This window comes from Pleurodeles waltl, chromosome 11 (assembly GCF_031143425.1).
Source record: "Pleurodeles waltl isolate 20211129_DDA chromosome 11, aPleWal1.hap1.20221129, whole genome shotgun sequence".
NCBI classification, from domain to species: Eukaryota; Metazoa; Chordata; class Amphibia; order Caudata; family Salamandridae; genus Pleurodeles; species Pleurodeles waltl.
The window spans coordinates 414,596,254-414,618,226 of record NC_090450.1 but is presented as its reverse complement, the minus strand read 5'-3'; the positions used below and the strand labels follow the sequence as shown (position 1 = coordinate 414,618,226).

General features: G+C 43.1%; 1 protein-coding gene across 2 annotated transcripts in view; it reads left to right on the top strand.

Annotated features, from left to right (window-relative positions):
- Window positions 1-21,973, top strand: part of MYO7B (myosin VIIB) — a 1,466,311-nt gene that overhangs the window by 1,375,066 nt on the left and 69,272 nt on the right. For both annotated transcript variants that reach the window (XM_069213753.1, XM_069213751.1), the window contains 2 exons: window positions 8,378-8,484; window positions 9,224-9,409. In XM_069213753.1, coding sequence (XP_069069854.1) covers window positions 8,378-8,484; window positions 9,224-9,409 — 293 coding nt within the window. The remainder of the gene's footprint in view (window positions 1-8,377; window positions 8,485-9,223; window positions 9,410-21,973) is intronic.

Sequence of the window (21,973 nt, the reverse complement as noted above, 5' to 3'; positions counted from 1 at the left end):
CCAATTCACCTCACCACATTTCAGTCCACCCCATCCAGTCCACCTACTCAATCCACCCCACTCAACCCCATTCCAATCCACCCCATTCTACTCCAATCCAATCTACCTGACTATCTCAGTCCACTCGAACCCACTCCACCTTGTTCCACCCCACTCCACTTTACACCACACACTTCTACAACATTGCACTCTACAACACTCACTGCTACTCCCCTCTAATCACTTCAGCGACACTCTATTCTCCCTACTCCACTCTACTCCAACAAATCCACTCTACAACACTGCTCCCCCACTTCACTCTATGACACTCCATGCCACTAACGTTTTGCCATGCTGAACAGCAGCCCCACTGGTGTACAACATGGCAAAACACATTGCCAAGCCAATATCTCTTTTATAGGCGAGACCTATTGGCTCTGCCAATGCTTGTTAGGTCTGGCATAAGTCAAGACCTTATGATTTAACTAAAATTATATTTATGTTATACTTAGAAAGGGTTTAAGCCAGCCCTCTTTATCTATTGGTCTGTTATTACGTAATTTCTTTCACCTACAACAGCATACAGCATGGGGCAGTGAATCAACCCCACTTCAGCATTTGGCTAACTTCCATGTGGTAGTGGCATTCTATCCTTATACAAGGAACACATCCACACTCAAAGTAATTTCCTTTAGTGTCAGAGATTACCATAGCAATGTGTCCTTTTTAGGACAAAACATATTTTTTAATTTCAGTCATTGTTATATTTTACACTGCCAAGGACAGGCAGCTTCCACAACAATTACGTTTTGCTAAAACTATATGGGTAAGGCATTGCCCCGGGGGTCAACCACTTGTAAACTAAACCGATGGCCTATATTAGGGAAAACAACTTGCTGTCCCCCCCTATTCAAGATAAGTAGCGCCACAAGCCAGGGATGTCCGCTAGCCTGTCACCAACCATTTTTGGGTCTGGCGATAGCCAACACCTTTTGATTTTACTACAATATGTATAATATACTTATGTATGCAGGCTTTCAGGCACCTCGCTTTATCCATTGATCTGTCATTCAGATTTTACTTGAGCCCACGACAACAGATAGCACAGGCCAGTCTACTTACCCCACTAGTTAACGTTGAGTGACTGCATTTTGTTCTTTCACAAGGGACACATCAACACACAAGTTAGTTCCCTTCAGTGCCAGTGTTTTTATTTTCACATTATAATACCTTTAGTATTGCCTTCATGTCTAGAGCCTGATGTGATAGCAGGACTGCCTGATATGAATACAGGGCACATTCCATCTTTATCAAATCCCATCTCCTGCCAATGCTGCTTTAAGTTCCTTTTGGAGTGTTTTGCTTTTCTGAGTGCTGCTATTTCACAGTATACCAATTACAACCCATTTGAAACTGTTATGTATTGATATCCTCTTTTTGTCATTTTTCTATCATTCTTTCTTTCTTACTTTCCTTCCTTCTTTCCTTCCTTTTTTCTTTCCTTCTTCTTTTTTCCTTCTTTCCTGACTCTTTCTTGCCTTTGTTCTTCTTTCTTTCTTACCTACCTTCTTTCTTTCTTTCCTTTCTTCTTTCATGCTTGCCTTCTTTCTTTCATTCTTTCCTTTTTTCTTTCTTGCCTACTTTCTTTCCTTCTTGCATGTCTTCTCTTTCCTTCTTTCTTGCTTTTTTCTTTCTTTTTAGCCTTCTTTCTCTCTCTCCTTCTTTCTGTTTCCCTCTTTCTAGCCTTCTTTCTGTCCTGCCTCATTTTGTCCTTCTTTCCTCCTTTGTTTCTTTACTTCTTTCTTTCTTTTGCTTGTCTTTTTTCTTTTGCTTCACTTTAATTCTTTTTCCTTCTTTTTTGCCTATATTCTTTCCTTCCTTCTTTGTTTGTTTCTTTTTTTCTTTCTCAAAAGTAAGAGGTATGCATCCAATGGCAGACTTTTTTAGGTCTGTGTTAGCCAGGAGCTTTTGGTTTTACTAAAAGTATGTTGATAGCATAGTTACATCCATTAGTTTATGGTTGGTGTCCTTCACAATTTGTTTTCACCCACTCCAGCATGCATTAAGGGACAATGCATCAGCCCACTTCAGGCGTTTGCTAACTTTATTACTAGTTACAAAATGCTACCCATTCACAAGAGACATATCTACGCAGAAAATAGTTCCCTTCAGTGCTGGGGAGTGCTATGCAAATGTCAGGGCTTTTTGAGAACAAAAACCTTCCTTGCCTGTAGCAGATACTTTTTTTAGACTAGTAAGGACCCAGCATATTAGCAAACAATAAAGTTTGGCAAAAACCATGACAGAACAAAACAAGACTTGCCAGAAGGCTTCTGGCCAGCCACAGACCTATTGGCTTTCCCAATGCTTGTTGCATTAGAGGTCAAACCCCTCACTAGCATCTTCAAGGAATACCACCACCAGCTGAGTATTACATTGGTACCACAAAATAATAATTTCAATGTATGCAGGTGACATCCTACTCTTTTTTAAAGATCCTATCTATAATCTAAACCCTGTCATTAATGAAATAGTGGCATGTGATGGCAAACCTGGGCTCAACATTAACTGGTCAAAGTCAGTAATGATGCCTTTCACTATGAACCCCCAACACCCCTCACCCCCTTAGGTGCTGCAATATCCCTTTACATGGCAATTAGATCCTACCTGTAACATAGGAGGATGCATGGCTAGTATTGAAAATTGATTACGCTACATTTTAAAGTTGCAGGCAGAATTGATTCGAAAACATTTAAATATCTCCACACCACCATAAGGATGAAAGACAACATTACAATGAACTGTCACCTACACTACCACCCAACAGGTACCATACTCTCCTTCGGTAAACAGCTAACAGATCTGATAACACACTCCTGACTCTCAAATGCCAATAGCATCATCCTAGGGGACCTCAACCTTCACTGGATCAATGGAAGCAATACTCTAATCTAATCCTTAAATGACCTCTTGATCAGTAAAAACCTCTCCCAGCATTGCAAAAGTCAAACCCATAACAAGGGCTCGACCCTAGACGCTACCATAGCTCAAAAAGATATATTAACTATTGACAACATCCTCCCCGTCAACTGGTCGGACCACCACATCATTTTGTTACACATCAACAAAGGATTTCCCCACTCAACACTTATGCAAAAAAAGGTCCAATGGACGAGAAACTGAAGGCAAGTTCCTCTAGTGGGCCTTGAGGAAAAAATGTTGTCACTTTACTCCCCTCGTCACAGAACCTCTCAACAACTGAAATCACCACTCACTACAACTCAACAATGTCCTCTATCCTGGACCAAGTAGCCCCTCTGAAACTAAAAAAAAGGGCCTCATTTACAAGAATCTGATGCATTAACTCTGATGCATCAGATTTCTTGTGCTGCCCTGCAACCCCCTAACAACACCATGGATGCGCTGTATTTACAATACAGAGCTCCATGGCGCACATTTCAACAGGTGTGTCAAACATTCTGTTCCATCAGTGGTGCCAAACTGACACATTGCTGGACTGGAGTCAAAACAATGATGCTACTCAGGCAATGCCAGGAAGGCTCCTTTGTTAAAAAGCCCTTACTCAGTTTAATGCCTGCTGTGAGGAGGCATTACATTTTTGATGAAGTAAAGTTGCAGAATGATGCAGTGAAATGTAGTAAATTTCACTGCGCCAGTTCTACTTGGCTTTTTGCCCTGGAACGTCTGCCTTGCCTACAGTATACCTGCCATAGGTATAATGAGGCACAAGGCTTTACAAACTGGTGCAATGGTCCCATTGCTCCAGTTTGTAAATGTGGTGCAGTGTATGGGACTTCTTGCGCTGCCGCAGCGTAAAAGAAAAAGTGACACTACGGTGGGGGAAGGGGCTTGTAAGTAAGCCCCAAAGTGAGAAACACTCCATCTAGATCCTGGGTCAACAAAGACTTCAACTTGGAAAGAAGACAGCTCAGAGTGGCTGAAAGACTATGGCGAATCAGTCCTTCCACAGCCCACTTTGACCAGCTCAGAAGGGAACGCAGGAAATATAAAAAACACATCATGAATGAAAAAGTCTCCTTTTTCCATAATGCTCTAGATGAGGCCTAAAACTGTCCCAAAGAGCTTTTCAACATCATAAATCAACAAACCTCCAAACTAAATAAACAAAACATCAGATATCAAAGAACAGTGTGAAAAATTTTCCAAATTCTTCAATGATAAAATCACGAAGGTTGAGCTTTCCCTTGACAATCACAACCAGTCTTCTAAGGGGAACCCCCTTCCCAGAAATAAAGATGACAACCCACTTACCCCATCCTACACAGCCACCATAGCAAGAATCACCGAACAAGACAACAACGGTTTTAATCGAATCCAAGGACCCCACACAACTTCCAGAAACTGGAAGGTATTCAACTCAGTCTCGGAGACAGATATATCTCGTCTGTGGGCTACTTCCAAACTCTCCTCCTAATTAGTGTGCCCTCTCCCAGCCTTCCAGGCAAAAAAGCTCAATCATGCACTAATCCCCCTCTGGACTTAGATTATAAACAGCTCCCTGATGACTGAAGTGATGCCTGACTGTCTCCAACTTGGTGAAGTCACACCACTACTTAAAAAAACAGAAGCAGGCCATAACGTCCTCAATAACTTCAGACCTGTTTCCAGTCTCCCCTTCCTAGCCAAAACTCTAGAGAAATGTGTTCTCTCACTAGTTAACCAACACATTGAAAACAGCAATCATCTGGACCCTCACCTGTTGGGTTTCAGAAAAGCATGCAGCACGGAAACAGCTATTTTGAATATAGTAGATGACCTACACAAATCCCTGGACTCAGATCGATGCTGCCTGTTCATACTCCTAGACCTATCTATGGTCATCAACACCTTTGACCACAAGCTCCTCCTGGATTCTCTCCAAAAAAGGGTCAGTGCAGACGGGGTGGTCCGATACTGGTTCACATCCTTTCTACACAACTGCTCTCAACTCACAAAAGTAAGCAATCAGGCTTTTGATACAACAGCAATAAGTTGGGGTGTCCCTCAAGGTTGTGTCCTCTCTCCCACATTGTTCAATATCTACATGGAACCCCTCCCCATCATCTTCAACCAAGCAAACATTCCCTTCCATCCCCTTCATCTATACACAGATGCAGGCCTGTCAACTCACAAAGCGCCACCGTGTGACAAACGAGATCGGCTCCTCTCACACTGTCACCCGGTGAGGAGCCAATATCACATTGTGGGCACACAATTAGCTGGAAACCACTGCAGGGAAGCAGGTTGTTTAAAGGTTTAGCTTCGCCGATGTTTATTATGAGGTGTGAAACCTCCCCAGGACGTTGGCAGCAGCCTCTAAAGCTTTATTGTAGGTTTTTGGCACGGAGGATGGCGGAATGGGGTTGTCATGGGAGAGAGGCTGTGAATTTAGGACTGTCTCGGGCTGTGCTCTGCACTTGGCCCGCTACCTTCATGGCCACCCCCCCCCCCCCCCCTCCTCACATGGCAAAAAAAAATCACAAGTTGGCAGTCTCCAGGGGACACCCAGTCCTACAAAAATCTCCTCACTAGACAACATACACCGGTTAAGTGACACGCTCAAAAAAGTCCAACACGGGCTACCTCAAACCCTAGCTGACTCCATCCAATCTCTAGGAATCACACTGGACCCCAAACTGATCATGAAAGGTCACGTAAAGAATACTGCAAAGAGTGCCTTCTACAACCTGAAATTTCAGAACAAAATCAAACCCTACCTTCCGACGAATAGTCTCAAATCTGTCACACAAGTGCTGGCGCTGTCTGGGCCTGACTATGAGAACTTCACCATCACAGGCTCTGCTAAATCCCACCTTGCACGCCTTAGAGCCACTCTCAGTGCAAAAGCCAGAATGGTCACAAGAATAAAAAAATATGACCACAACTCTCCTGCCCTGAACGAACTGAATTATTATCCCAATTGAAGCCCCCTCCAGCTTCAGAACTGCTTGCCTTACTCAGAAAGCCTTTCACACTAAGAAACTTGCTTACCTTACAGCAAAGCAAGACTCAAAAAAGGCAGGTCAGACGAGAAACCTAAGAAGCTCAAACACCCTACTCCTCATTCTACCCAAACCCCACAAACAAAATAAACTGGCACAGTCCTCCTTGAGCAATGCCCCCAAAGTCTGGAACTCCATACCATAACATATCAGGAGGAACCCCTCCTTCATTGTGCTTCAAAAGGCATCTAAAGGAACTCCTACTCAACCGGCATCTCAACTAGTGGATCATCAATTGCCCAACGTGACAGGTTCTCCATCCCAGCTCTCCCTACACCCTCCCTAAACTGTCCTATTATACTTGCTATTCTGTTATAAACATGTACCGATGTAAAGTGCTCTGAGTCAACTCAGCTGGCCCTGTTATACTTGCTATTGTGTTTTGAATATGTACCGATGTAAAGTGCTCTGATGCCCTCGGTCTTGCCAGCTCTATTTAAAAATCTTAATTAAATAAACACAATAAAAATGATATCACTCTTTAAACTAATATATATTTTCCAAAATATTCCAATACTACTCACCAAAGCCTACATTGTGAAAATTAATTCACTGCTGATTAGGCTGCTTATGCCAGTCGCCTTCCCAGGATAGCCTGGCATAAACTGCATTTACCCTGCGATCATGGTAAATTTGTCATCTGTAATCTCGAAGTATTGCAGGCTCATTTCGCTCATCAGTGGCTCTACAATATGACATTGCTCCCACACAAGAACCTTGATTCTGGATTGGCTGCCCCTACCCCACCACGCACTGCTACTTGTTGAAACCAGGACAACTCAATTATGAGATCCAAACACTTAAGTAAACCGGATAGTCTTGGTCTAGGCTGGCTGTGATGACAGGGTTGACGGAGTTGTATTCACATCCCCTGTCATTTCTTAAAAACCCACACCTAGAATTGACGTCTGAAGGTGGTGTAATCAGACTGCTGCGCAACAGACATTTGTTGACTCTGAGCTACCTATATACTGAAAATCACTTCTTGTTGCAAGAGAATTGCTGAGTAAATCAGCCCCTGATCGCAGAAATGTATTAACACACCAAGGTCTATGACATTCAGTGAAAGAGCTCTGTCCCCACAATGCCTGATGAGCCTCCTGAGTGGAGGGAACTTACTGTGGTTATAGTGAAGCACAGCCTACAATAGCTAGTCACACAAATGTATAATTGTGTCATACCTGCAATGAACAGTGATGAGTTGACTGTGAGGGACAAGTGGGAGCATGACATCACAGGCGCGCAATTACTATTTTGTTGTTGCCTGATTTGGGAAATATCGTCCAATGGCATGTACAGGCTTATACAGCTGAAATACATACGTTGTACATACTATTCCCCCACTACCATGTTGTGCTTTGGCATTTTCACCCTATCTTATAGATCGCCAGGCATGGTCCTGCCTTACTATATATGAGTTTTGTCAGAATATTTTATAATATATATTGCACATTACCATACTGGCCATGCATATCACCCCCTTGATTGCAATATTGGGATACAGTATGGAAATTCCCAAGGAGTATCACAGAATAATTGCTGCAGCATTCTCGTTAGCCAAACAAAGAGTGGCCATGCACTTGCCTGATATTCTCCCCACCCCCGAGGTGTGCTAGTGGTTAATTATTTACTATTTTATCTCCAGTCCTTGAATGTTTGGGGAAAGTCATAAATTCCACAAGTATTTTTAGAAGGGTTGAAAAGTAGTAATTTTGAATTGCAGGAAGTGGTACGTGAGGGCGCAGCTCAGTGCAAGATACTCGGAATACCGTTACGATACTTGACAACTTGCTCCCTCAATGTTGACACGCTTGGAAGTCTACTGCTGGTGAAATCATGACCTAGAGACATTTGTGCCCCTGTTCGTACCTCCCTGGCACGAGCTGATGAGCAAGACACCGAAGGATAGCCAACAGTTGTAGTGAATTTGTGCTTTTGCCCTCTTTCTTCACTACAATATATGAAATATAACACAGTTTGTATTTCTAATGTTAATGTTAAAAAAATAAAAATTAAAGTTAAAAAAAGAATGTCACCTTTGCACTATAGCAATATATGTGTTAATGCGTTTTTGTTGGCACAGTTGCACTAAAAATAGTTTTGCTAAAACCAGGACAAAACAAAACAAACATTGACAAAGCCAAGATTGGCAACTGCTGTGCAGCAGCAGAGGAGTAATAGAGGAACTTTACATGACCTGGCCTCCCCTAACTGACCCAAATGTGAAAAATAAATAAATTCCCGACCTGCCATTCTTTACCAACCCCCACCAACTTGCTTTCCTTCTGCCTCCTGCAGCAATGCTTTCTGCTTCATTGTTAATGCACAGATCTTGATAAAACCTGAAGAGTTTGACAGTGGCATTGTTGTTACAGGAATGTCCAAGGCTGCAGACTACCAGTTGATCTTTATGAGAAAGCTCTGGTTCAGTGTTATTCCCGGGAGAGACCGAACGGCTGACTCCATCTTTCATTATCACCAGGTTAGTAAGAACTACCTGTCTGTGCATAACTGCTCAAAGGAAGAAAAGAGAGTTCTACGGTGTTGATGAGACTTTATTGACAACATATAACAACGATGCTGTATCTGGCACCATCTGTGGAAGCTCTCACTTGCGGTGTCCTGTATCAGTGCTGGTTGACTTTCATATTGCTTCTGTCCTATAAACCTGATATCACACTGCATGAGGAAGCACCACATAGCAGCCAGCCATGAGCAGGGCTAGTCGACTGCTGGAGGGAGTTGACATCGTATTCCAATGAGGGGGAAGGTCTCAGTGGAGGTGATGCAAATCTTTGTTCTTATGTGAGAAACATGACATTACAGGAGGAAGCTTACTTTGATGGTTTACAATAGCACTGACAGCTACAGCGAGGTGAGAGTTAACATTACCCTTGTCTTACAGCAAGGTCAGGACCTCTCTGAAAATCAGTTTTAACTGTCACTGTCCTACAACACTGGCAAGAGACAGCTGGACGAAATCTCACACTCCTCGAGTCCTAGGGCACTGAGGGTGCACTTGTAGAGGAAGCTGATTTCATACGGCTGGAGTTGCATGATACTACGGGCTTTTGCTATTTGAAAGCTTACATGTTAGACATCTAGGTCAGGGTAGCTGATGTTTCTTGAAAGGTAGAAGGGAAGAAAATTAGTGATTATTTTCACTGGTGATGAGGTATTGCTGTGTAGCCAGTACTTCATTATAAATGTTTATCTTGCAGGAGCTTCCCAAGTACCTGAAAGGGTATCACAAGTGTTCGCCTGAGGAAGCGGGGACTCTGGCTGGACTCATCTATAAGATCAAACATGATAATGACAGATCACAATTGGTTCTTATTCCTAAGTTTCTGAAAGATCTCATTCCTGAGAACATGCTAAAACTTATGTCTCCGGAGGAGTGGAGAAAGGTAGGTGCAACTATTGATCAGAGCTCCAATTGATTATTTATTTTTTTATTTAGAACTCTTTCTGCACATTCACATAATTTGAAACAATAATGTTAAAGCAACATAAATGTTTTCTTGTTTGAGCTGATATTTACCATCTGTACAAAATGTTTGCTTTAAGCTTTCCGTGAAGTATTTTACTTATCTATAAATGGATCCTTGTAAAATGGATCTTACTTGCAGGCATAACTTACAACTTAAACAAGCATTGGCAAAGCGTATTGGTCTGGCCATTATAATCAAGTATGATGGTTAATTTTATTTTGCAAAATTATGCCACAGAAATAAAAAAGTATATAAATCATGCTTGACACTAATCATATTCTAGCAATTTTGCATGAAATAAATGAACCATCTCATATAACTTCAATGGAAAATTATGGGTTCTTCCCAAAGGCAAGTATATCTAGAACATGTATCAAAAACAATTTTAAGTTCAATGTACATCACAACAAACTATTTTTAGATCCAAGAAACAGCATAATTGAAGCACACAGGTGACTGAAAAAAAAAACAAGAATTGGCAAAGTCAGTAGGTCTTGCCTTTTGGACCTATTGGCTTTGCCAATGCAGTTTGCCGGTACTGTGAAAAAAAAGAAGAAAGAGGCCATGACAGTACCACTGTTGCTATTCACATCATTCTGCAGGGCTGTACTTACATCACCATGCATACACCTACAGGATCCTTGTTGACAGACACCTTTTGGATCGGTAAATAAAAAAGTACAAGTTTTTAGCATAAAAGGACAAAACAAAAATAAAAAGGGACAGCAGGGTGGAGGGCAAAGGGGAGTGGAAAGGAGGAGGAGAGCAACACATGAGGGAGAGAGCAACACAAGTTCACGTGGAAAAGCATATGATGGAGAAAACAACATGTGACTTGGGGGGAACATAAGAGAGTGAGCAGCACACAAGGGAGAGAGCAAAAGATGCGGTGAGAAGCGCCCGAGGAAGAGAGCAACATGAAGCGCAGGGGAGTTTGGGAGAAGAAGCACGCAATAGAGTGAGTGGGCAGCACACAAAGTAGAGAGCAACACAGGTGGGGGAACTGGTTTTTGGTTGGCAGAGAAGCACACAAGGGAGAGAGCTGGAAAACACATGCACGTTCGTGGAGTGCTTCACCAAAAACATTAAAGTATTCTGTCTAAAAGTGAGCAGAGGAAGGATACAAGTCAGCCAATTAAAAAAGATGGTAAAGACGCTAGTATCCAGATGAGGGACAAACACATAAAGAGACAAGCAAATGTTTAAATAAAAGCAGACAAATTGTAGTGACATTAAAGTCAACCAATTGTAAGCAATGGGTGGGTTGTAATCCCACTGTTTGCAAGAGGTCTTTTGCAACCAGGCAGCTTGCACTTTCTGGTAGACGAGACCTAAAACGGGTAAAGAATGAAAGAGAAAAGCGTGTTCCAGATAAAAGCATTGGCCATCAGCCACACCACTGAAGTGCACTTATTTTAATATGGATGTGCACATGTGATCAGGCAAAATACAATCAGTGACAGTGCGAGAGAGCCAGTGACAGAAGTTGGCTGACCCATTGCCTATGCTATGAGCTGCAAGGGACGGAAGAAAAATTCAATGACAGTTGAACAGATGAGTTTTCTAAAGAGACCTGGCTCAATGCCCTCCTTCTCGGTTTACATATATGCATCTATTTTTATTTATAACATTTTTTTATTACATCCGGCTGGCGAGACAGCTAAAGTTGCCTCTAGGCCACATCCCAAAAACAGCCCCTTTCCTGAACACCCAGCAAGCTTTTGCCAAAGATCATGGCGACATTGTTAAGTAAGGTGATTCCTAGAAAATTATTGAGAAATTCATTTTCCTCACTAGTTGACATGGCACAGAAACTGGCTTAATAGAGCTAAGAGATAAATATATGTGAGCGCAAGATGAAATTCTATTATGATAAAGCAAATCTGTCAGTTGTGTTTGCCACCATGGTTAGTAGCTGGAGATGATGGCAAGCGTTAAACAGACAGTCAAGGTATAGATTAAACCTTTTCACCTCTGTTTATTTATTTGAGTGGGGGTAGTTATGTCTAGGTGGTGTAAGCCTAAACTCAAGGGTTTACATAGGCCAATGGCTTTGTGCCAGTGACTTGGTTACAGAAGCAACGTCTACAAAGCGCCAAGAAAAAAGACAAGAATTCAGGTAGAAAAGGCAAAGTTACACATACAAATAGAGCTGAGATGGAAAGGATAGGGATGACTAAACAAACAGTAGGAGTGGGCTGGTGGTTCACTCAAGTACTTAAGTGTGAGAAGATCATTTAGTTATTTCCTTATAGGAAGTAATGTGTGGGGTTTGTCTCAGAAAAAGATAAGGTTTATACCAGAACTGTGGGCATAGCAGAAGGTATATTTTCTGGTTCTTTCTCTTTAGCTTGTGGATGTCCACTGTCATCAGCTTGGGCTTCTGGTAGTCTCTTTGTGACCATAGAAGGAGGGTTTCAGGTAGGTAGTCTGGTTTGCTCAAATACATTGTCTTGTAAATGATCTAAAGTGTTTGAACATCATATCTGTCTACAGAGGCACCAGTGAAGATACTTGCAGTTGAGGTTGATTTGGTCATGCTGACATTGAAAAATAATGTGTTGGGTGGCTGCAAGGAAGACTAACTTCATAGGAAAGTGGCTGGAATGTGTGAGGCCATTGAGAAAGGTGCTGTCTCCATCAATGAGATAGAGGATGAGAGCTTGCACTGAGGAGGTGATGGTGTGGAAAGGAAGAAAGGCTGTTTTCTTTGTAGGACGATTAGCTGGTTCCACACCTATGGTGTAGGAGCAGAGTGAAGTGGCACTTGTAGAGAAGTGGTACAGACAACCAAATGCATTTTAAAGAGCCATTATCTATCTCTTCTCCTCTTCAGTCCAATCATGTTGCCACTTGAGTGACTTAGGGCCAGATGTATCAAGCGTTTTTGCATTTGCAAACGGTGCAAATGGCCGCTTGCGAATGCAAAAATGCCTTTCATTATGTATGAAAGGCATTAGCTATGCAATTTTAAGGAACCACTAAAATAGTAAATCCTTAAAATTGTGACCCTGTTCAGAGAACCGCAAATTGTGATTCTCTAAATAAGAAATCGCAAATAAGGAATCCTTATTTGCGATTTCTTAAGCACATGTATCAAGCTTTTCCTTAATGCAAATTGGGCATTAAGGAATCGCAATTACCACCAAATACAACTTGGTGGTAAGCATGTGTAAATTTAAAAAATGCATTAAAAATACATTTTTAAAATTGACATGTAACGCACACATGCCCCTTTGACATGTGTGCACCTGCGAGTTTAATCACATTAATTGAGCGTCATTATTTTGACGGGGTCAGTGTGCAAATAGCGCACCCGTTCGTCTGCCCATGTGATGATTGCTACCTTTTATGATAGGAAAAATCAATGTTTATCCCAGTTTACGCTGACACTGGCATGTCCCCCGAATTGTATTATTTCAGTTAATATTGTTGTTAGGTGAAGTGAAGGGACTCAAACATATAATAAGGTATTTTCGGGGTAGGTGGTTAAGAGGAGTTTATAACCTGGAATTCGTAGGTCCCTATTTGTGTGGTACTCTCTCATCATGCATGCAAGGGGCTCAGCAAACAGCGTGTAGAGCAGTGGTGAAAATGGGAACCCCGAGCGTGTGCCCCTCTTTATTCATATTTATTCCATTATTGCCCCATTTATTTGAATAAGACCAATGGATGAAGTGTACAACAGACGTATCAGGTTCAGAGGGGCTTCTACAACCCCAATCCTAGCAAATCCCAGCAAACATGAATTCTACAACCCCAATCCTAGCAAATATGAATTCACACTCTGACATGCCAGAGTCGAATGCCTTTTCTGCATCCGGGACACAGCCATCGCACCCACCATGGGGTCCAGTTAGGATACAGGACCAAAAGCTTTACTAAGATGAAGCGATGTAGATCTCCCTAGTATAAATCTGGTCTCACTCGGCATCATTGGACCAATACGATTTGCCAGTATTTTGCAAGCATTTGTGCGCCTGTATTTATTAATGACAAACACCAGTACAGTGAGCCTTGGTCAGCTGGATTTCCAGGTTTCAGTATTATGACTACTAGGGCCTTGCACATCCTGGGAAGTAGGCAATTGGTTTGCGCCATTTCCTCAAATAATTTTATTATATTCCTCTAAGAATTCTTTGTAGAAGTTGACAGTAAGTCATTCGGTGCCCAGCATACTCTTGCCTACTTTTTGCAAAGTCTGCCACTGTGAGGGGCGCCTGCACAAATCTCATTTATTTTTGTTTTCGAGCCACGCCATGGTGTGATAAGCTAGGTAGTCTTCTGTACCTCATACTGTAGAGCTGTTGCAGAAGCTGTACAAGTCAGCATAGTATTGGCCGGAACCAGTCTGTTATTTGTTGTGTTACGTCAGCTTGCCTAGGATGCATTATGCATGCTAAAGTAGCACCCTGTTGCACACCTTCTACATACACCCTAGCCACGGCATATTTTTTCATATATATTACCTGTCTGTGAGCTCCTGATATTCCCACAATTTTATACATATATCATCTAGTATACTTTTAGCCTGAGGGCCTGACTTAGGACTTGGCAGACGGGTTACTCTGTCACAACGGTGACGTATATCCTGACTGCCGAAATCTAAATCACATTTAGCCCCATATTTATACTTTTTTAGCACTGCATTTGCGTCGTGTTTGGAAGCAAAATCGGCGCAAACTTACAAAATACAATTGCATTTTGTAAGTTTGCGCTGCTTTTGCGTCAAAAAATGATGCAAATGTGGCGCCAAAAAAGTATAAATATGGGCCTAAGTTTAATGGGATTTAGATTCTAAATCAGACCCTTAGCCTTTTCATGTTGCTTTTCCAGTCATGTTAATTCAATTTCTATTCTAGATTGTTGATTTCATATTGTTTTTAGTACTCCTGCATTTCAGATATGTTTCCTCCTTGGAAATAGACGTTAAAGGCCTCCTAGACTGTCTTGAAACGCCACCCAGACCCCACATATGCCTAAAGTACTCCACTATATAAGTAGCAATCTCCATACAGATCCCTGAGTTGAGGAAGAAGTAGAAGGTGAATTGCCATGAATAGTCCATGTGTCGTATATCCACACGACTTCACGACGCCGGGATCCGCCTCAAAGCCCTGGACTGGCTCACCTCCTTCCTTACTGACAGAACCCAAAAAGTCCGTCTCCCACCCTTCCAATCCTCCGCCACCAAAATCACCTGCGAAGTCCCACAAGGCTCCTCCCTCAGCCTCACACTCTTTAACATCTACATGGATCCACTAGCCAACATCCTCAAACCACACGGCATCACCATCCTCTCATACGCTGATGACACACAACTCATCTTCTCCCTCACCCGCAACCACAACACCGCCAAATCCAACCTACACTCTGCACTCCTTGACACCGCTGCCTGGATGACAGCCAACCACCTTAAACTCAACTCCAACAAAACCGAAATAATCATTTTTGGCCCACACAAAAACACTTGGGACCCCTCATGGTGGCCCACCACGTTAGGCCCGCACCCACCCCCGCAAACCATGCACGCAACCTCGGCATCATCCTGGACTCCTCCCTCTCTATGACCCAACAAATCAACGCCCTCACCTCCTCATGTTTTAACACACTCCGCACACTGAAAAAAACATTCAAATGGATCCCTACAGAGACCAGAAAGACAATCACCCACGCACTCATCAGCAGCAGGCTTGACTACGGCAACGCCCTCTACGCCGGCGCCACACTAAAACTCAAGCGCAAACTACAGCAAATCCAGAATTCAGCAGCACGTCTCATCCTCGACCTCCCCCGACATGAACACATCTCACCACACCTCAAATCCCTCCACTGGCTCCCCATAGACAAAAGGATCACCTTTAAAATCCTCATCCACGCACACAAATCTCTCCACAACACCGGCCCAACCTACCTTAACAAAAGAGTGACCTTCCACACTCCCACACGCCACCTCCGCTCCGCCGACCTCTCTCTCGCCACAGTTCCTCGCATCAAACACACCACCACTGGAGGCAGATCTTTCTCATATTTAGCCCCCAGGGCCTGGAACTCCCTCCCCACCTACCTCCTCAAGACCCAGGACCTCCTACTCTTCAGGAAGAGCCTTAAGACCTGGCTTTTCGAACAGTGATCTCCCCCCCTCCCCTTCACCCCCCCCCCCCCCCCCCCCCCCCAGCGCCTTGAGACCCTCACGGGTGAGTAGCGCGCTCTATAAGTCTCTTTGATTTGATTTGATTTGATAGTCACAGGGGAGTGATCAGAGTATGTGCGTGTTAGATGTTCACCTGTTTCCACTAAAGATGCTATCTCTCCCGATGCCAACCGGTATTCTATGCCTGAGTGCATATTAAGTACAGTCGAGTAAAACTTCTATTCTGCCCCGTCTGTGCGGCACTATTTCCAGGGGTCAATAAGTCCCTCCTGATGCGTTGTATTTTTCATCACCCGAGATGTAACAGAAGGACCTCAGAGGGACGGGGAGAGCAATCTGGATCGAGCGCAGAAATTAGGATCTCCCCGAATTTGTGTACAACATCAGTATTGTGCCACTATACTGTGCAAATCATGATAAAATTGAGAATTAATCATAATTTTGACCATAAATGCATACGAGCACCACCTTTTCTCATTATAAGAGTGCTGTCACTATTACATATATACTGTCTGGAAAAGCAGCTGTGCCCTGAACCTTCAGACAGTATCCCTGTCGTAGCCATATGGGGACGCCTCTGGAATGTGTGCAGACAATGCAGCATAACACCCTCCCTTTTAGCTTTCTTCATATATCTAAGAAGTGTTTGGAGGCCATGTGCGTGTCCTGTAAAAAAGCAATGTCTCCACTGCCTGCCTTTTCAGGGATGCTGTAACCTTTCTCACTCTTCTGTGAATGTCAAGCCACGAATATTCCATGTGAGGTTTGCATGTGTTAGTGAAGAGAATAATAGTTTCTACATAAAACCTGATTTACATAAGTGGTCTTCGTGTGTCTGTCCATGCATCTCAACATTGCATCTGTCCTAGGTTTCCTTCCCATATCGCAGTGTTTGCTTTAACCCTTCTCATCCACCTCCCACGCCCCTCCTTCCAAATTGCACTGGACCACAGTGGTTCACAATGAGGAGCAATGCTCATAAGGCTCAATTCCATTGTAGCCACAAAACAGGTTACTGAGTTAGGACCCAGGGTGTATACCTACTTGTTAGAAATTGGGTCTCTCTTTGGCAAAGGCATGCACCCTGTTCAAGTAGGGACCAAAACCCTTGTCAGGGTAAGTCAGATACACACCCTAAATTAACCTTTGCTCATCTTCTGGTAGCTTGGCACAGAGCAGTCAGGCTTAACTTAAGAGGCAATGTGTGAAGTATTTGTGCAACACTTTGAGTACAGTAACTTAGTGAAGACACTACAAAAAGCCTCTACACCAGTTGGGGAGAAAAGAGAATGTTTATCTAACAAGACCAAAACGACAAAAATCCATTTAGTACATCATGAGATATGCTATTCATAAAGTTACTAGTTCCTGCTTTTGGAGAATCACAGCACTCACACAATTATGTGGGTGCTTCCTTTAAGGGAACTACGGTAATATTCTTTAGGTGTGAGTGCAGGAAGCACTCTGGTTTATGGGCTTCAGCGTGGTCTTCCAACCGATTCATGAATCTCAAGAGCAAATTCAGCATTACTTAGGACAACCCATAGTAGTCACATGGCCCTTGCCGGGCAGGATGATCCCCAGCAGTTCATGTGTCCAAGGCGGCCCAGAGCTGACGTCGGTGGGCGGCCCCATTTCCAGGCAACCCTTTGGCTTCACAGGCCAGCCTTCCTCAGTGATGTAGTATTGCCGTCAGGAGTGTAGCACATGCTTTGGTGCAGGAAAGCGATGAAGTGCGCTACGCGTGCTGATGCAGAAAAGCAATGAAGCACTCCACACAGGCCAGTGCAGAGGGATGATGAGGTGCGCTACATGTGCTGGTGGAGATTAGTGATGAAGTATTCCACATGTGCCGATGTAGAAAGCCGATGAATTGAGCTACATCGCCGGGGCAGAAAAGTGATGAGACGCTCCACACATGCCGGTGCAGAGGGGCAATGAGGTGCGCTACACGTGCTGGTGCAGACAAGTGATTGAGCAATCCACATACCGTGCAGAAAGATGATGAAGTACACTACATACTCTCTTGCGGCAAAGACAAGGGAGCGCTAATTGCACAGTGACAAAGAAGTGTCACATGTGCTGGGGCAGAAGAACAATTGTTTACCACACAATGATTTGGTTCTCCCCAGAGTGGAGTGCAGATCCTTGTCAGAAAAGCTTCGGCAGGAAGGAAGCAAGTACGAAGTAAATGGCAAAGTCTTTGATGTCCCTGAGCCCTTGAAGGGGACAGGGGGCAAGCCAGCAAGCCCTAGCAGTTCTGGGTTGAAGCAAAGGATGTAGAGGGCAGGTCCAGTTGTCCCTCACTGCAGATGTAGCAGGCAGCAGACCAACACAGCAGAACACTATGCAAAGTGGTAGTCCCTCCTGGCAGCACTGCAATCAGCATGCAGCATGGCAACACCTCAAAGTAGTGGCAGCGTGGCAGTCCCTCCTGGCAGCATAGCTCCTCTTAGTTGCATAGTCTCCACATGACCCGTAAGTGAACTGATTTGGTGGGGTTTAGGGTACAGTACTTATACCCAAAAAGACCTTGGATGTAGGGAAGACTTCCAAAGAGGTATCTGAAGTGCACAAGGATCCCATTCATTCTAGACCTTTCTGCTAATCAGTCCTTTGCCTGGGGACAGGACAACACCTATTTAAGTGTAAGTGCTAATCCCTCCCCTTTCCTCTGCCCGGGAAGACCCATCAGTATGCAGATGAATGCAGATGCAGCTGAGTGACCTGTGTTTTTGACTGTATAGAGACAAATTCACACAGTATAGCTGTCACCCAGCCCAGCTGAGACGTGTATTCAGAGACAGGCTAAGTCACAGAATTATTAAAGTAAGACAATGCTAACATTCTAAAAGAGGCATTTTCAGACTTACAATTTAAAATCCGACTTCACCATGAGTTGTGATTTTAAATTGTGAGCCCAGAGACACCAAATTCCAAATTTCTATCTTCTCCCAATTGGAAATTATACTTAGAAGATGTTTTAAGGCAACCCCAATGTTAATCTTTGAGAGAGATAGGCCTTGCAGCAGTGGATAACGCATTTAGGAGTTTTTCGCTGCCTGGACATGATAAACTAAAAGAACTTGTCCAACTTTTTATATACACTGCACCCTGCCCTACGGGCTGATCAGGGTCTACCTTAGGGGTTACGTATATATGTAATAAAAGGAAGGTTTGGGACTGGCAAGTGTGTGCACTTGCTATGTCAAAATGGCAGTTTAAAGCAGCCCGCACAGACTCTGCAGTGGCAGGCCTGCGACCTGTTTTAAGGTTACTGTAGGGGGCGGCATAATCAGTGCTGCAGGCCCACTAGTAGCATTTAATGTACAGGCCAAGGACAAACCTAGTGCACTTTACTAGGGACGTACAAGTAAATTAAATATGTCAATTGTAGATAAGCCAATGTTACCATGTTTTACAGGGCACCTGCACTTTAGCACTGTTCAGCAATAGTAAAGTGCACAGAATCCTTAAAGTCAACAAAAATGAGTCAGAAAAACAGGTCAGAGGGCAGAAAGTTAGGGGAAACCATGCCAAGGATACCAAGTCTAACACCAGTTATAAAAAGGTTGGTAAATAATGAGTCTGAACAATCCTTCTGACTCTCATTGCCCCTTTATTCTCAGGTATCTTGAGCGTACATACCAGGATATCAGTGTCAAACCTCCCAGGGACAGCATTACATGCATTGTACTTTACGTCACAGAGTTTTACCATAAAATATACTGGGTTATCTAAATGTCAGACATGTCCATGAAGAGACTGCGTCATCTAAATAATTTTACATGGACATTGTAGCAAGTCCCTGTAAAAGCAAAAATTGTTTGTTAATGCAAACTAGTCATTTTCTTCAAGACTAAATGAGTGGGAGTCTATCTCCCCAGAAGCTGCAGTTCGATTTGGCATTTATGCCAATTTTTAAGTTCTTTAAGCATTGCCTGGGGGCCAGTATAAATACAGGGCTTGCATCAAGAACTGTTCTAAGATGAGCAGGATTTAACATGCTGTATTCAGTATTCACGTCCTGCAGTTTCCTTTAAGCTGGTAAGAAAGCTCTCCGCACCTCCTGTACTTGCAGTGTGAATTCCGGAAACTGTTGATGTCTCTGCCATGTTGATTCCAGTCTGGTTTTTATGCAGCCTCTTCCACATCCTGTCCATCCCCAACCTTCAGTCGCATCTGGCAAGCCACCCCACTGCTCTGAATTGTTCTCTTTTTCTCTCCAAGGGGTGGACTTTCTGGGGTCGTAAGACAGTTTGGGCTGCATTTCGTCTGCTTTACCTATTTTAGTAATTTAGTCTACATGTGGGTGCATCAGCCAGTGCCGATGTTTGTGAATGAATTATAGGAGAGCAATTGTAGGGCCTGCTGCCACAGGGAATAGCAATGTAGGCCCATATTTACGGGAAAATGACAGAGTGCACCCCGTGATGTCCCCCTGCGCTGGTGCTAAATTTAGCTGCCAGTGCCAACGCAGGCATCCTTGGACCATCATGCAAGGATGTCTGTGTTAAGGGGTGTGATTTTTTATGTGCGGGAAGGTGTCCTTTCCTGCACATAAACAATAACTAATGGCGCTTTGGCACTTTTGTGTGTGCTACAGAATGCCAAAGCGTCATTTTCAAATTATTGTTTATGTGCAGGAAGGGACACCTTCCGCACATAATCAATTTCTGGCATTTTGCTCTTTCTATGCTATACATCACACATAGAAAAAGCAAAAAACGAGGAGAAATAAAAGTATTCTGCCTTGTTGCACCTTGCTAACACCACCCACGGGTTAGATTTTGGCATACACCTCCTTGTAAATATGGAAAAGAGATTACCGCCACTGGAACGTCACATACAGTGACGCTCCAGTGGCTCTAGGGGTTCTTAAATATGCCCTATAGTGTCTCTTCACATATCCCTGTGGACTATTGCAGATTTGCAGTTTTAGTATGTCCATTCAGACTATGCACTTTATGGTTGAGTGACTTGTAGATGTGCTTAATCTTGCAGCAATCAGGTGGTTATGATATGCTCAGTTGCCCATCTAATTGGTGCACCCGGTGTGTTGTCTTGTTATATAGAGGATCAATCACATGAAGTAGAAATCAGGGTGCTCACTATCACTCCAATCATGGCCTTCTATGTCCAGCAGCTGTCTAGTACCCCTAGTGGCGCAGTAAACAGCATGCTCCTAATCAACAACTGGCAATGCCTGCTCTTGGCGAGTTGCCCTATACTGCAATTTGCATAGAGTTATGCATGATGCCGTAGGGTCATCAGTTTAAGCAGTTGTTTCTAACCCATGCAAGCTCCGCCTCCCTCATCCATACCAATTTCTGTTCGTATCCAGTTCCCTCAGTGTAACTCATGGGGGATAAATAGCAAAAGTTTTGGGATTTCTAGTTTTATTAACATTTTGCACATTAGTTCACGGTTCGCAAGATCAAATGTTGCACAAAAGTCAACAAAGCTGCAGAATCAGTTACCTCTTTGCCCAATTAACTTTTATGCAATTAACCACAAACTAGAGGAATGATCTAGGGTACAGTGCCCCTCTTTAAAGTCTCCCTGTTCAACCAGAATTATGTCCTTGGAATCAGTCCACTCCTTTAGTGAAGCCAGAATTATTTTTCCAAATACTTTTTCCCCTAGATCTAACAAATGTATCATTCTAAATATTTGAGGGCGACGCATCATTTAAAAAAATATGGGCTTTAAAATTGCCTATTTCCAACTTTCAGAGTATGTCCAAATATCAAGAATTCTTTGACACACCAAACAATACAACCTGGTCCCCAGTCCCTGTTAGTCTTAGTTATAATTGCTGGCAAATTTTGTGAACAGGCTGCTCTCATACTTTTTAGTGCCATCATTGTTTCCTTTATGGTCACCTTGTCTATTACAGCGTTTTTTCCTGCAGAGTATCGGAATATTCATGTGAATAGAACTTATTGAGGTATGTTACCCTGTTTCATCCTCGACCATACTACTCATCCTTCTAAATCAATAGCCTTCCCTTCTTGTACTAGCTGCCAACATTGAAAACAAATGTGTTTTTATCACTTCAATCATGTTTGTCTAGCAGTTATCATATTATAATCTCTTTATTAACACATCACTTTATATTCTATTTTTGAGAATATACAGAAGGTGTCTGCTTTTCTATCATTTTCTTTATTGATTCATCTTATTTGTTTCATTATCTGAGTATTTAGATGCCTGCATTCTCCATCAAACTAAGGCCCATATTTATACTTTTTCACGCAAAACTTCGTTAGCGCAGTTTTGCTGAAAAAGTATAGCGCTGACTAGTGCCATTCCAAGAAGCCGAC